Source organism: Scophthalmus maximus, chromosome 3, assembly GCF_022379125.1.
Source record: "Scophthalmus maximus strain ysfricsl-2021 chromosome 3, ASM2237912v1, whole genome shotgun sequence".
Taxonomy (NCBI): Eukaryota; Metazoa; Chordata; class Actinopteri; order Pleuronectiformes; family Scophthalmidae; genus Scophthalmus; species Scophthalmus maximus.
This window is the reverse complement of record NC_061517.1, coordinates 13,575,600-13,590,272: the sequence shown is the minus strand read 5'-3', so window position 1 is coordinate 13,590,272 and position 14,673 is coordinate 13,575,600. Positions and strand designations below refer to the sequence as shown.

Genomic DNA, 14,673 nt, shown 5'->3' with positions numbered 1-14,673 from the left:
ACAAGGAAGTATGAAACGATCGGAAAGAGGACAAGTAGTGAAGAGAAGACAAGAGAAATTAAAAACTGACCTCGGCCTCCACCCAGGCGTTGTATCCTGCAGGACTGATGGCCATCTCGATGACAGTGGCGACGATTAACAACACCAAGACAGCTGGAGAAACGTACCTCCACATGTAGTAATAGAAAGAGTATGGCCTGAAACCAAGCATGTCTTCCAGGTCCTGCATGAACCTATGAAGGAATGAAAGAAGGAAGAATAACAGGCCAATCAGAATATGACACAAATGCTGCAATGCTGACATGTGCCGCACCGGAGATTAAATATCTAGGAATGAAAGAAAAAAGTATTCATTTGTGATGGACATTTCCTTTAGAATGAAGGAGAAAGTGATAAATACGTAATATGGCTTCAGTCTAGACATCTGGTCGCGTTACCTCTTCGTGCCGTAGATCCAGGCAACAGAGATGTTCTCCAGAAACACCACCACGGTGAGAGGCAAACCAGCTGAGTAATCGTCAAACATGGCGACAAAGTAGTTTCCTGAACGCTGCACAAACAGCAGGCCTAACAGGAAGGCTATGACACAGCAGGCAACTGAGGGAGAGAAGAAAGACACAGTCACAATCAAAGATATTCAGATTTCATCAAGTAAAAGAATTGTTTTATTTACCAGAATCTAGACTCACCACACAGGATCTCCTTGCGGATCTTGAATGCGTCCAGTATGGGTGTGGTGATGCCCGTCATGGTGCCGATCATGCTTCCTAACCCCAAGTTGATAAGCATGAAGAAGAACATGACGGACCAGCAGGGACTAGCGGGGAAATGTGTCATGGCCTCTGTGAAGGCAATGAATGCCAGACCAGTGCCCTGAACAGCCTGGATGACGGAGAGAAGGAGGTGAAGAGGTTCACAGTGGTCAGTGACACACATAAATAACATGGAACAAATAACATAAGGTCAAAAATCACATTTGAGTTGGACTGCTCAAAAACAGGTAGACCTATGCAGCTGGTGACAAGAGGACACTTTGATATTAGGGATATTAAAAAATATATTTTTGCACCACTGGTTTAGCAGATGACGATAAAGCAGTCACCTAAATTATTATTTACTGCCAGCATAGCCTTCCAGACAGCTGTTACATATGGTCAAGCACGTTAATATTCTTTTAATGGCCAATTCAAATAATAGCAAAAAAAGATTTAGGCGTGCGGGTCTTCTCTCTTTTCTTTTCTCTGCACCAATACCTTTTCCTCCATCTTTCCTGTAGCTTTTCTTACAGCTGTTAAACTTCACTTTTGAATATTCATGTCACTGAATACACAGATAAAGAATCATACTCCCATCTCAGCGTTTCAATTGTGGCCCACTGACCTTGTTGAGTTCGTCCTCCAGGACACAGGCGTCCAGGCCGAGCTGGTCGAAGGTGTCCTCCTTCACCGTCTTAATAACGGTGTACATCTCTGCGTAGTCCTGGGCAGACAGATGGGAGTAGTTGATGTGAGGAGGGATGAGCTCTTTGCTCAGCACACCAGTGCTTAGATAGCCCAGGATCTTCTCTGCATTCCTGCACACGGAGAATTGGAGATGTGGAGAAAACGGAGGCGTTAGTGATTGAGGATTATAGTGAACATGGCTGCCAAAGACAAACAAGTCGAGTAGCTTGTGATACAGTGTGACACACTCACTCGACGACACACTTCTCGTTCATTATATTCGCCTTGAAGCCCAGCACAGCAAACACCACTAGAGTGGCCAGGATGGAGGTAACAAAGTTGATGATGGACACCAGCGCTGCATCGAAGTGGCAGTTGTTGTCTCGCTTGTTGTAGCTAGAGAAAGCGATGACGCCTCCAAAGCCCAGGCCGAGGGCGAAGAAGACCTGTGTGGCAGCCTCTCTCCAAACCTGCGGCTCCAACATCTTTTCCAGCTGGAAACAAGAAAGAGAAAAAAAAATGTACTTAAGTGATATTGAAATGATGACAGAGAAAAAGACCACTCCTGTTGTAATAAACTGCACCATGAGGTCTGAAGACCTGAGGCTAAAAAGTTCATCTCACAATGTAATATAAAAGCCATAAGTCCATGAATCTTGTATCTTTCTGTAATTTTCTTTTGACACCTGATTTTGACAGATGGTCCAGCTACAAATTAATTCACATGAATAATGCATGATCACAGAGAGCGGATAATAAAGTATTGGACGGTAATTCACAGTAATGATGCGATTGTCCCCTTTTTATGCAATCCTTCACATTCACCACCAGAGGGAGACATCAAACCAGCACTTAACATAATGCAGGTGTTTAGGATATATTCTATGAGTAAATCTGAATGGTCTCGGTGGTTAAGTGGCTGAAACCATTAGCCACCAGAGGCAGACAAAGTGTCAGTCAAGTTACATATTTATCTGGCCAGTAGTCCGTGACTGAGTGATCAGCACTGAGACAGCAGTGTTTCTGCCCTCCGGCACACCACAGATACATTTTGGAGAATGATATCTTCAATCTGTTAATTTCCCCATGTCCTGCTGTGGTAACCCTCCTTGAAATTGCATCTTTTTGACTCAAACTCGACAACGGTTTTCATCTGACCTTGGGGGTGAACATGTGAGCGATGCCGTCCACCGCTCCCTTCAGCAGCAGACCTCGAATCAGGAAACAAAAGAGCACCACATACGGGAAGAGGGAGCTGAAGTACATCACCTAAGGGAGAGAGAGAAAGTCAAGTACATCACACAGTGTTGCCATGGACACGCTTTTCTGAGGCCACACACATGAAGGCGGAACTGTGACAATACACACACACACACACACACACACACACACACACACACACACACACACACACACACACACACACACACACACACACACACACACACACACACACACACACACACACACACACACACACACACACACAATGAATAAATCCCAGAAGTATTTTGTGTTTGCTTGGCACTGAATCTGTGAAATCGTACCAAGTGTGGAGAGGAGTCCTCGAGGTTTAGCATTCTGGGCGATGATCGCAGCACACACTAGGACATTTGGATCACTAAGTTTAGTGTTTAAAAAAATGTGTCAGACCTCGGCGATCCGCTCTCTGTTGATATATTGAAAACCGTGGGCCGGATGTTGCGATGTGGTACCTGACTCACTCTCTGGATCTACATTACAGGATGTTGATGCAGTTGCTGCCAAACGGAGCATTTTCCTCCTGCATCCTGAACCAGTCTTTACTTGTTTCAGTTTAAGCTTATTAATGCTGCATGTCGCTCTCCTTCATAATATAAATGATCTCCAAATATAGACAAGTGCCGGGGACAGGCTTTAGCATATTGTCCTTGACTGATTAAAAGATTCAAAATAGGATTTTAAAGCTTTTGCTGAAATGATTTTTTGTTCACGTCTCTTTGCTGTGGTGAGTTAAAAGGCACAGACTTAATCTCTATACTTTGTAGCCTATGCTGCTGCTGCTGTGAAGCCACCGATACTCCGTACCTTCCCAGAGGACTGGATGCCCTTGATGACAGCCAGGCAGACCAAGATCCATGCCACCAGCAGGGACAGGGTCATCTTCCAGTTCAGGCCGCCGGTGTCGTCGATGCTGCTGGTTATGTTGAGAGTCTGGCGGTACCAGAAGTAAGTGGTGGCTGAGCTCTTCTCACACTCCGGCTCCACAACTACAACAACAACAACAACGATGAAGGGGCATAAGCAAAGTTCCAACAGTAGTGTCTGCACAAATACAACATAAAAAGATGATCTAACAATTGTTGGCAGCAACTGTAATTCTCTCTTTAATTTTAAAAGCAATACCACAGCATTATACTGCTAAGTCTTGCAACAGGTACTTTAAAGTATAAAGAGTAAGGTACTCGTAATGCAGAGAGGCTCCATTTAGTACGTTTTTATTCAGTAAATTATTATTACTTTATATGTAAGCAGCATTTTATCATTGTAGCTGATTGTGCTGCAGCTATTAATACTCACACTCTTGTGTGCACACGCTGCAAAACCCGCAGTCTTAAAAAGTTATTTTCATCTATTATTGAGTCTGAAACATCTCATTTTCAGGAAACAAGAGAAAAAAAAATCTTAAAACGCAGAGATGGTATTTCGAGTAGTTTTTGAAACAGATCAACTTAGTATTTTATTATTGGTATTAACCAAGTATTTTATTAAATTTGTATTTCAAAATAATGATGTTTATTTATAGTAAACTCTTCATTTGCATTGAAGAATTGTTGAAACCCTCTTCTGTACAGATTTTTTCCTCTTTTCGTCTGGTTCAAAAATCACACGTAGAATTATATTTCAAATAACAAACAGATGTCCAAAAAGTGATTAGTCAATCAACTGGAAACTGTTTTTGATAACTGATTTATCATTTAAGCTATTCGTGAAGCAAAAAGCCAAACAGAAAATATTCGGGTTCTGGAGGTTGGGCCAAAACAAGCAATAGCAAGACGTCACTCTCTGCTCTGAGAAACACTTCCCCTGACAATCCTTAATCAAGGAAATAATCTGCCGTTGTTTTGATAATGGGAAGTCACTATCACTGTCAGTGGAGTAAAAATAACAATAAGAATAAAATTGAAATACTCATCATACTTGAACATTGGAAAATGACTTTTGGCACGGAGCCAAAATAAATCCTATTGGACACTCCACAGCATCCCCACTGCATTCATAATCATAAGCAGGGTCGACACCCTGCCCTCAAACACTAATAAAAGCTGATGCTCTTTATTGTGCCACTGCCTGTATGCGACCGCTGGTCATCCTCTCTGACGGAGGCCTCGCCAACAGAGCCGCTCTGTAGGATGAAGAACAGGGACATCCACACCATAGCCTGCAGAGACACCCCCGTTGGTCTGCACCAGCACTGTGTCTCTGTACAGCCACAGCAAAGGGAGCCGCTTCAATGCAAAGATACGTTCTGTAGCTTTAAGCGTAGGCTGCCTGTGTGTCTGCATCTGCTGAGATATTTTTCCTGAATACAGAACTGTCTCGCAGGGCTCTGCAGTATTCATGTCACGTTTCCTTGACTTAATGTTTAGTGCTTTACACCCAAAAAGCTATTTTGAATTTTTGCGGTATACTTTGTGCAATGTGTGGTGTTCCGGTGACTCACTGGCTTGGGTTCCATTTATCTGGACGGGGCATTCGGCCCAAGGCAGTGGATACTGGAAGGACTGGAAGAAATAGAAGATGCTCCAGCCGATAATCACGTTATAGTAAAGGCCCACAAAACCGCAAACCTGAGGGGGGGGATGAGAGAGAACAACAACATGTGTCACTCCTAAAAACACAATATACAAAGCACATGGGAGGAACAGCATGTAGTTTATTGCAGAGGTGATTACCTCTTCTCGAGTCTGGGTACCGACACAAGCACACTGAACTGCGGAGTGTTTAAATTATTGAGCTGTTTGCTCTCAGCAGCCAAGGCTGAGGTCCTCTTTGAGAAGGTATTTATTTATAGCTGCTGAATCTCCCTCTGCCACATCTGAGCTGCCACACGCCTCACTGCCCCAGGCCAAGGGCCCCCAAGAACCACCCCCCCCACTCCTTCATTTATACTAGATTGATGAAATCACTTTCAGAATGACTGACAAAGACTGGCGGAGTAGTTCACTGACGCCGACTAAAAAAAGGTTTTTGGCTTATGATGCTGAGGAGACGGGGACATGAGGGGTCACCGCTCATGCTCATGACGGGGGGAGATTATGACAGCGATCGGCACTGGTCTTTGCACGCCACTCGCTGTGAAGCGTCAAGAGGAAGTAATATGAGCAGGCAAAAAGGACTGAGGTCAACAACACGTTTGGTGTCTCCGCACATAGCATGTGTAACACTAAAACGAAATGCAAAAGTTCGCCAAATTACCACCTCAAATCCAACAACAATCCTATGTCACGGAGTCCTAGGTTCTAAATACACCATACATTCTTCACAGGGTTCTGTAGGCATGACGAATAATAATTACAGTAGACTAATATGGTTACTGGTTAATCAATCGTTGATCAATGTTGACCCGATCAGTAAAAAGCTGTTGCAAAGGAACAGGAAGAAATAGAAGCTTGTCATTTTGTGAGTCTGCCCCAAGTCCCTTTGGTTGGTGTGTATCCTCTGTGAGTATTTATTTATTTTTAACATATTATCCATAACAGCATCAATGGTTGACTGTAAAGAGGAAAAAATGGTTTGCCAATAGTAATAAGTGTGAAAAGTAATGTCAGAAAGTCATTAATTATATCAGTCTACCTCCAGAGGCTAAGCACTCAAACAGTTCAACAGGACACGTTCATTTTCTGATCATAAGAGAGAAAAACAGAGGATCTTTTGTTTATTTACAATTCTTCAATGTATTTAAAAAAGATGCCCATATACACATGTTAAACTCCTCCTGCTGGAGAATTTCCATTGTGACAACATCTGGATATCATTACAACTGACATGAATTCAAGACAACCTTGTGAAGGAAAACCATTTTACAGCCAACATTTGAGCCTTCTGAGGTTTTAGTGTTTAATAAATCAATGATGGCTTGTAAATGTGTGCAGTATAATTTTACATTCTGGCAACACAAATCTTTTAATTTTAAGCTCTTATTATGTTCTTTTTATTAGATAATTCTCAAACACTTCTTGGTGCCCAGAGGATGAATCCTAATGACTTTGGTGATTGTCCAACTTCTCTAGTGCCACCACGAGAATGACATTTAGGGTTTTTCTGTCTAAACGGCTTTTGGACAATTGCAATATAATAAGGACATTTATGGTTCCCAAAGAATGAGCTTTAATAGTGACAACCTGTAAATCCTACATAATTATGCCAAAATGTAAAGTATTTCCTCAGCGATTAACTAACCGCAGGTCATGATGATAAATTCATGTTGACACTCACCATCAGGCTGGAAACTCCAATGCCTCCCAGCTGTGGGTAGACGTAGTTCCACACCCCGATGCTGCCACGCCGGATCCTCTGACCCACTGCCAGCTCCAGGAAGAACAAGGGGATGCCAATGAGCAGCAGGAGAATAAAGTAGGGCACCAGGTATGCACCTGAGACAGAGGAGGGTCAGAGGGAAGAAGGATTACTGGAGAATGTACAGCACGCTGCTCATTTTAATGCATTTGACATCCACGTATAGTGAGGGAGGAAATCTGATGGTGTAACAGAAGAAGGGACATTATTAAATTCTATCTTTCCAGGTCTATTTTGAGGTCTGTTCTCTTTATCCTCCACCACTCTAATTCCACAGTTTCCACTCCCTTTGCCTTCCTCTTTTCCCTCTCACACTTTCCCTTTCTGCCTTTGTCTTCATCTTCAATTTTCCATTCACCACTTTGTTAGATATATGTCTTTTATGTCTTCTTTTTTTTTGCAGTTGCACAATGGAGAGAGAGCACATTCAGTTCTGCTTGCGTCAAGACGTGAAGGGACACCATGCTGACAAAAGCATCCGAAGCCGGAGAGGATGGGCTCATACTGATGTACATCTGGGCTGTGCGGCCGGTTTCCAGATGAAAAACAAATGACTGTGATGTTTGACTCAATCAAAAGTACTGATAGCGTTGTGAGTGGCTATTAGAGCAATGGCAGCAGACAAAGGAAACAAAGGGAGGAACACATCGTCGTGTTACACAGAGGTATTATTATCTGGACGGTTCGGAGTGACTAGTGTGTTGCTGCCTACTTTTACAAATCTTTGATGTCTATTCTGAGCAAATGCACATCACAGGAAAGGAAAATTAGCTGGTGGGAAACTGTGGAGGTTTGTTTTTCCTTCCAAACACTGTAATACAGCCATCCAGGTGGAAAGTCTTTACATGAATCAACCCATTATTAATACATATTCTTTGCTCTTCTATGACAGTAAACTGGATATCTTTGGTGTGTGGACAAAACAAAACATCATGTCGGGGTTTGGGAAAACACGATTGATATTTACTGACAGTTTATGGACCAAACAACTAATCTATGAATCGAGAAAAACATCCACATATTAATCTATGATGAAAATAATCGTCAGTTGCCGCCCTACTTTTAATATTTTTTGCAGCCAATAGGGATCAAATGGGAAAATAATCTGCATGTTGTAAATGTAAATCATGGGAGCAAGACTCACAGTTTGTCCTCATCACTGGGACAAGCCCAGACAAGACAATGCAACACCTACTGTACCACTGAGGCAGCAGGGGATACACACTCATTACTGCACACACTGTGATTAAAATGTGCAAATACACACACATTCATCTCTGTTATATCATGCATTTCAAATAACCTCTTTGCACACACACCTCCCACACAAGGTCGAACCAACAACGCTGAAATCCCAGAAAATCAATGTTTACTCTTCCACATCCTCCATCTTACTCACCATCCCTTCATCTCATCGTACTACCGGTAAATCAAAAATACAGAATAGATAGGGCTGAGAAATCTGCAAGGAAAACAAATAGAGATTAAACTAGAGGAAATACTACTAAACCGCTCGGTGGTACCACGTCTTTCTGAGGAGAAAAGTCCTCATCTTGTAGCTGCTGATGGCCCAAGTTCATTGAGAAATGTTGAGGAGACTGCCCCTGTGACATGCGCGATTAGTTGGCCAATTGGTTGACAGGACACAATTTATCAAAGAGGAGGAGGCTGCATCTCCGTCAGCAGGTGAAATTAGAAGGGCTGTTAAATGCACAGAGAAAGACTGCCACACATACTGAAAACTGTCATTACTGAGTGTGAAATCAGAGAGAAAATGTGGACAAAATTACACAACAACTGGCTTGGAATTATTGAATAAAATATTTTTTTAAAGATAACAAGACATGATCATACCACCACTACATGATTCCAACGGCTGTCAATAATATCAGATCATTACCAAAACTTTCTTGGCAAGAGTTAGATGAGAAGATCACTATTACTCTCATGTCTGTGTGGTAGGTATAAATCTGGAGCCGGCAGCTTAGCTTAGCTTAGCATAAGGCGCCGTCCAAAGGTAATAAACACCCACCTACCAGCAAATCTGATGCTATATCAGCAAATATTTACACATGAACCATGGAGGCCGATCGTTTACTCGGTTGCCTGATAAAAATCGGCTCATTTTAATTTGAGTTCTACGTATCTTGATTATATGTGTTTTCTTTTTGTTTAAAATTATTTATAATTAATTTTATGCTTAAACTGTAAAAAATATCAAGCGTCAATTACATTTCTTTGTCGTAAGGGTTTAATTACGACATCTTAGGAATCATTGCCAAATTATTTTTTTATACATTTAATAGGCCAATATATCTGTATTGGAAATGTTTTACTCCCTAATATCGGTATTGGCATCGGCATCGGCCCCCAAAAGATTTATATAAGTCAGGTTATAGTGAACAACATAACAACAGACTGATATGTTCTTTGTCACATTGTGGATTATTTTTCACTACACGTGTCTGTCTGTGTAAAAAGCAGATGATAAATATATCGAAACAATGATGAAAACGCTGTTTCTGGTGCCACTCCAGACATAAATAACAGAGCTACCTACTAACGTTATGTGGTGCTGAGGAAATAACGGTTTAAATTGCTGAAGTATTTATTATTCTGTAATATGATACAAATGAAGGTTTTATGAAATAACACATTACAGCATTGAATTTCATGCATGTCACCAAGACCACTGGGCAATCAAATCCTGTCTCAGCAAATAGTTGACAGACAGTATCCTGAACAAGATGATGGACAGCAAACAAATCCCATGCTCAAACAAAATTAAAATCACGACTTACTGTTAAGTTAACTGCCTCCATCTGGACACTTAGTTTTACAGGACTAATAAAAAAAAAAGGCTTGACTCAGCACAACATTTCTCCTTGTTAGCAATTACTCAGCACCCTGAGGGTACATGTTACCTATGGGTGGCTCAATTAGAATCCCTTAACTTCCAAACCTGGGAAGTGTTAGTAAGCTTTGCACATTGGACTACGCAAAACCTTTCTGGTTTCTGTGGCTCAGACACGACACCAAACTGCTGAAATGCAACAGAATCGCATACCGACATCCATTCACCTACCTCCACCGTTCTTCTGGCACAGGTAGGGAAACCTCCAGACGTTCCCCAGGCCCACGGAGAAGCCCACCTGGGCCAGGATGTACTCCAGCTTGTTGTTCCACGCTGGTCGGCCGTCCTCAGCATCTGGGTCAGGGGAGGGAAGCAGGGCCTTTACTGGAGCGGTCGAGCCAGGACTCAGGCCCATGCTCATCTGACTGCTCTTATAGTCCATTGGGTGCTCCAGGGACAGCAGGTCGGCCACGGACTCAGTGACGGGCTCATTGCTGTGCTCCCGCTGGGTCACCTTGGTGTTCTTTGGCATGGCAGCAACACGGCAGCTTCTTCTTCAGAGGGGCGAAGGTGGCGGCGGCCAGAAGACGCAGAGCGTGAGATCAGGAGGCAGCAGAAGCTGGGAAGGGGCCAGGTGAAAGGAAGTTATGCTTTTTCTTAAAATCTGTGAAAATAAATAGTCGGAGACAGACAGGAGATGTAAGGGCTTAGGTGAAACCATATAATGTTATTGTAACAAGACTAGGCATTAAAGTTTTTCTGTAAACGTTTGTCTCTCGTCATCTGCATTTAGTGATGTTTTCCCTGAGGATTAATACGTGTCAAAGAGTTGAAAGGTCAGTTGCCAGCTTAAGCAATGAAGGCACTGTAAATTTGAGTTGCAACAATAAATCAATTATTCATTTAGTCGAAACTCCCTTTTCACTATTTCTTGACACTGTATAGACCAAACGATAATTCAAATAACAATCAGGAGATTAATCAAAAATTTAAATAGCAAATTGTTGCAGTTGTACAGTAAATCCATCAACACGCTTCTTTTGTGATGGCACATGAAGTAGCTCTATCACTTAGGAGATTAATTTATTGTCTTTTTTAGTCAACATGCCAAAATGTATCTAGTTCTACCTGGTTTATAACTCTTCTATGATAATATATATAATATATTTTTTTTACGTTTGAAAAGCTTGTTGAACAAAACCGGGAAACTGTGAAGGCCATTTATTTTTTCCTATTGGTTATTGCCAAAATCAAACAAAATAAATTGATAAAGAAAACAAGTTGTATTCGCAGCCCTAAACAGCAGCACAGCAAAACAAGTGACTTTTTCACACTTTGGATCGAATTCATGTCCGCTGGTTTTCCTTGTTTGCTAGTTAGTACACAGAATATTTTACAACTGTGGAAAAGCTGCAGCACTTTAGAGCAATAAGTGGCGTATTTCAGTAATCCACTTCATTGTGGTGAATGAGACACACAGATTGATTTACAATCCATTTCACAGCAGAGCCCATTATACTAAAGTTGAGTCATGTGAACAGCATGAGCAGCAGCGAGCAGTCTGTCTGTGTGACTGCTGGTCTCAGGAGAACGCGGAGCAGCAAGACTAAAGCCCTTCAAGCACAAACTTAATCAGTCATTAGGTTTTGTTTCCAGCTTCAGCATCTTGTCTGCAGGTTCATTAAAACCTTTCAGTTGTTGTCATGAAAGAGTCCAGACAGTGCTCCACCACTAACTGGCTGTTCTGGAAAGTTAGTTTTTCTAGATTTTCATGGCATGTGTTACCTACTCGCAGGCCCTTTGCAAAAATCCACTAATAACTCTACAATCCTCTGTTGTAAAGTCTCCCTCGACGGAAAATGGCGGAGGCCTCAATCCGCATATCTACTGTATCTGAAATTCCAGCAGGTTCGAAACTGCTGCATAACAGACAAACAACAACAACAAACAACGATTTCGGATCTTAAGGATGCTTTAAGGATCACTCGTCTTATTCCCCATAGCATCTCTGCTCTTTAAAACATTATATCCTAGCCTCTGCTATAAAACCCTGTAAAAAAACCAGAGTCCTGATCATCTACAATTAAAATGGAAATTTGCAGCTTCAAGCACAAAAAACCCTGGAGGAAAAGATGCTTGTTGAAGATGCAGCTGTGGCCTCGAGTTTAGATAAGTTGCCAGGACGCCTCCCTCAACATCCATGGCTGAAGTGATGCTGTTGAGCAAAGCACCTAACCAACTGCAGCTATAATGATGTAATGATATGCTTAAAAGCCAAACAAGCAGCTTTAGGGACAGAAAATGGCTGAAACCAGACTGTGAACACAGGTTAAGCTGTGTGAAACAAATGAGATCTGGAGGCAAGGCCTCTATAATCTGCAAACAGACGCAGGCAACTGAGATTAAAGCTCTCAGCTTTTATTCACTTTGACTTCGCAAGAACGGTTAGCAGCTCTAAAGCCCACCCAGAGGCCACCCCAGCAGCACGCACATCACATTCCTCAATGGCGGCGATGAGCCCCTGTAGTCACGACACACAGCAGCTCCGAGGCTGAAAGCTCCACACAGATCCCAGAGCTGAGCTCGTCCACAGAAAGCCCAAAACTAAAAAAACCCTGATACCCTCATCATCAGATACTCTCTGAAAGAGTTGTGGGGCAATGATGTGCATGTTTGCAAACAGAATCATATTTTTTGGTCAAGTTGCTGACTTTTGTGGCCTTGAAGCTGTGGAGAGTTGAAGCTTTTTGAAAAACTGTTCACACAATGTTTGGCCCCATTTTCAAATGAATGGTTGTATGTATAGTTAGTAACAAACTGCCCCAATTACTAATTATGGGTTAAGAGGATGGTGGTCTGTTACGCTCATAGATTTTCACTCTGGCTTTTTTTTATCGTGTGCTGTGAAGGTTTTTCGATGTTGATGCATTGATACACAAGCAACTTCACAGAGTTTCACAGTATGCGCTGACACAGATGGCACATTGACACATCCAGTGCAAGACACTGTCACAGATTCAGACTGAGTCATCGTTCTCGGTCTGTGGGAAACATGGTAAGTGGCCACAAGTGTTTTTTCTTCCATGATACTCTGAAAGAGTGTACTCAAGAGAATAAGATGCAGGGAATTAGAAGCATTGAAGTACCAAGTACATATGAACTCTTAAAGGCATGGGAGCAGCGTGAGAGACCCCTGTGACAAATGTAAACCCCCAGGGAAGAAGATGTGTGCTCCTGGATCTATATAGTCTCCATAGACAGTTTGCTGTTGATTATATACCTGCTCATTTTCTCTGTCCCTGTCACAAAGATGCTCTACTTTTTTTTTCTAGTCTGGTTGCTAAGCAATGGCTCTTCCTGCAAAATTGAAATCCCATCCCTGCAGCATCAGCGGCCGCCTGTCTGGGCTTCTCCCCATCTAAAACGGACAGGCATGATGTTTCCTGTAGGACGCCTGCTAATATCACGGAGCCTTTGTGACAGGGATGTGATTGTGGCAACGCTGGGGGAGCTTACAGTCGTCTGTTGCGGGATCTGCTGCAGTGCCAATCACAGGCAGCCATCACAGGCAGATTCGTGTGAACCCATAGCAGGACAGAAAAATGTTGTCATTGTAAAATGCAAGGTTTGGACAGAAGATGCTCGGAGATGATGCACTGCCTTTCCCTCTCACTGCGATTTGATCCTGAACAACACGGTGATTGTGATAGGTTAAAAAACAGAACACCTGCATGGCCACGTCCAGGCATCCTGTCAGACACACAGGCCCACGCACCATACAGCCTCAGGACTGACCGTACGTGGATATAACCTCCGATGCCTCGTCAAGGTCAAAGAAATCACCCACTGGTAGCAAAGAAGCGACGCGCACGACGTCAACGCAAGTGAGCAGGTGATCAGCCCCCCGGAGAATGTGGCATAGTCGTGCCAAAAAATGTGGACACGCGCGGCGTGCCACCGACGCACACGGGGGATTAACGCGCGACGATCAGCGCCAATGCTGCGGCGAAAAAGCACCGATTGTCAGGTGATGAGGTGAAGTCTGGCGCTCGTGTCTATCGAGTGATTTCGAGCAATAAACACGCAATTTTGAGTCAAGCATGTATTTAAGAGGTGAGAGGTGTGTCAACCTCACCTTGTGCAGTGTGCAGAACGGGTCACGACCTCCGAGTCCGCGTCGCAGTAAGAATCCAAAGACAGTGCGGGCGCTATCTTCATTCAGCCGCTGTCTCCTTGTGCAACATATCTGCGCGCAAAGATGCGAAAATCACACGGCTCTCACACGGGGCGCATGGTGCGCAAAAAGTCTGACGCAGGGGCTCAACGCCTGCCACAAGTTTGGCCGCTATGACAACATTAACTTGTGCGGGCAATTGGCGTAGTGCGGCCGTTAGTCTCTTAACGACGTTCTGCTCTCACCCCTCGCGTCCACGTGGTTGTGGCTGTGTTGTGGCATAAATCCACCGCCTACCGAATGGAGAAATTACTATGGCAAGTCACGACGACGTCTGACGCAGGTTTGACTCACCCGCTCGTGCGCACGTCAGCAGCCCCCCCCCCCCCCCCAAAAAAAAACATCTGCAGTGTTCCCAGGACGACAGTAGAAGCATGGCACAGGTAACTGTCAGTCAGCTTCATCATGAGATTCTGATTTGTGCTCGCCAACATGCTCTCTCAGCAGCCCTAATGAAAATAGAATAACCAAAACGAAATCATAATTATTATTATTAACAATAATAATAATAATAATAATAATAATATATAAAAGTATTATAAGAAATTTCCACACATTTTTTTTTACACTACTACCTCGGAGGA

At 43.0% G+C, this 14,673-nt stretch overlaps 1 protein-coding gene across 4 annotated transcripts in view; it reads right to left on the bottom strand.

Annotated features, from left to right (window-relative positions):
- The window catches only part of slc6a17 (solute carrier family 6 member 17), a 31,700-nt gene that overhangs the window by 3,660 nt on the left and 13,367 nt on the right, over positions 1-14,673 (bottom strand). The window contains exons 1-11 of one of the 4 annotated variants that reach the window (XM_035644159.2): positions 13,991-14,353; positions 10,087-10,519; positions 6,921-7,078; positions 5,146-5,272; positions 3,510-3,691; positions 2,601-2,711; positions 1,695-1,936; positions 1,381-1,573; positions 690-882; positions 438-597; positions 71-233 (exon numbers count right to left, since the gene is read on the bottom strand). In XM_035644159.2, the coding sequence (XP_035500052.1) occupies positions 71-233; positions 438-597; positions 690-882; positions 1,381-1,573; positions 1,695-1,936; positions 2,601-2,711; positions 3,510-3,691; positions 5,146-5,272; positions 6,921-7,078; positions 10,087-10,387 (1,830 nt within the window). In that variant the 5' untranslated portion in view covers positions 10,388-10,519; positions 13,991-14,353. Of the gene's footprint in view, positions 1-70; positions 234-437; positions 598-689; positions 883-1,380; positions 1,574-1,694; positions 1,937-2,591; positions 2,712-3,509; positions 3,692-5,145; positions 5,273-6,920; positions 7,079-10,086; positions 10,520-13,990; positions 14,359-14,673 lie in introns of those variants that run through there. The other 3 variants (XM_035644161.2, XM_035644160.2, XM_047331284.1) reach the window with 3 other exon arrangements.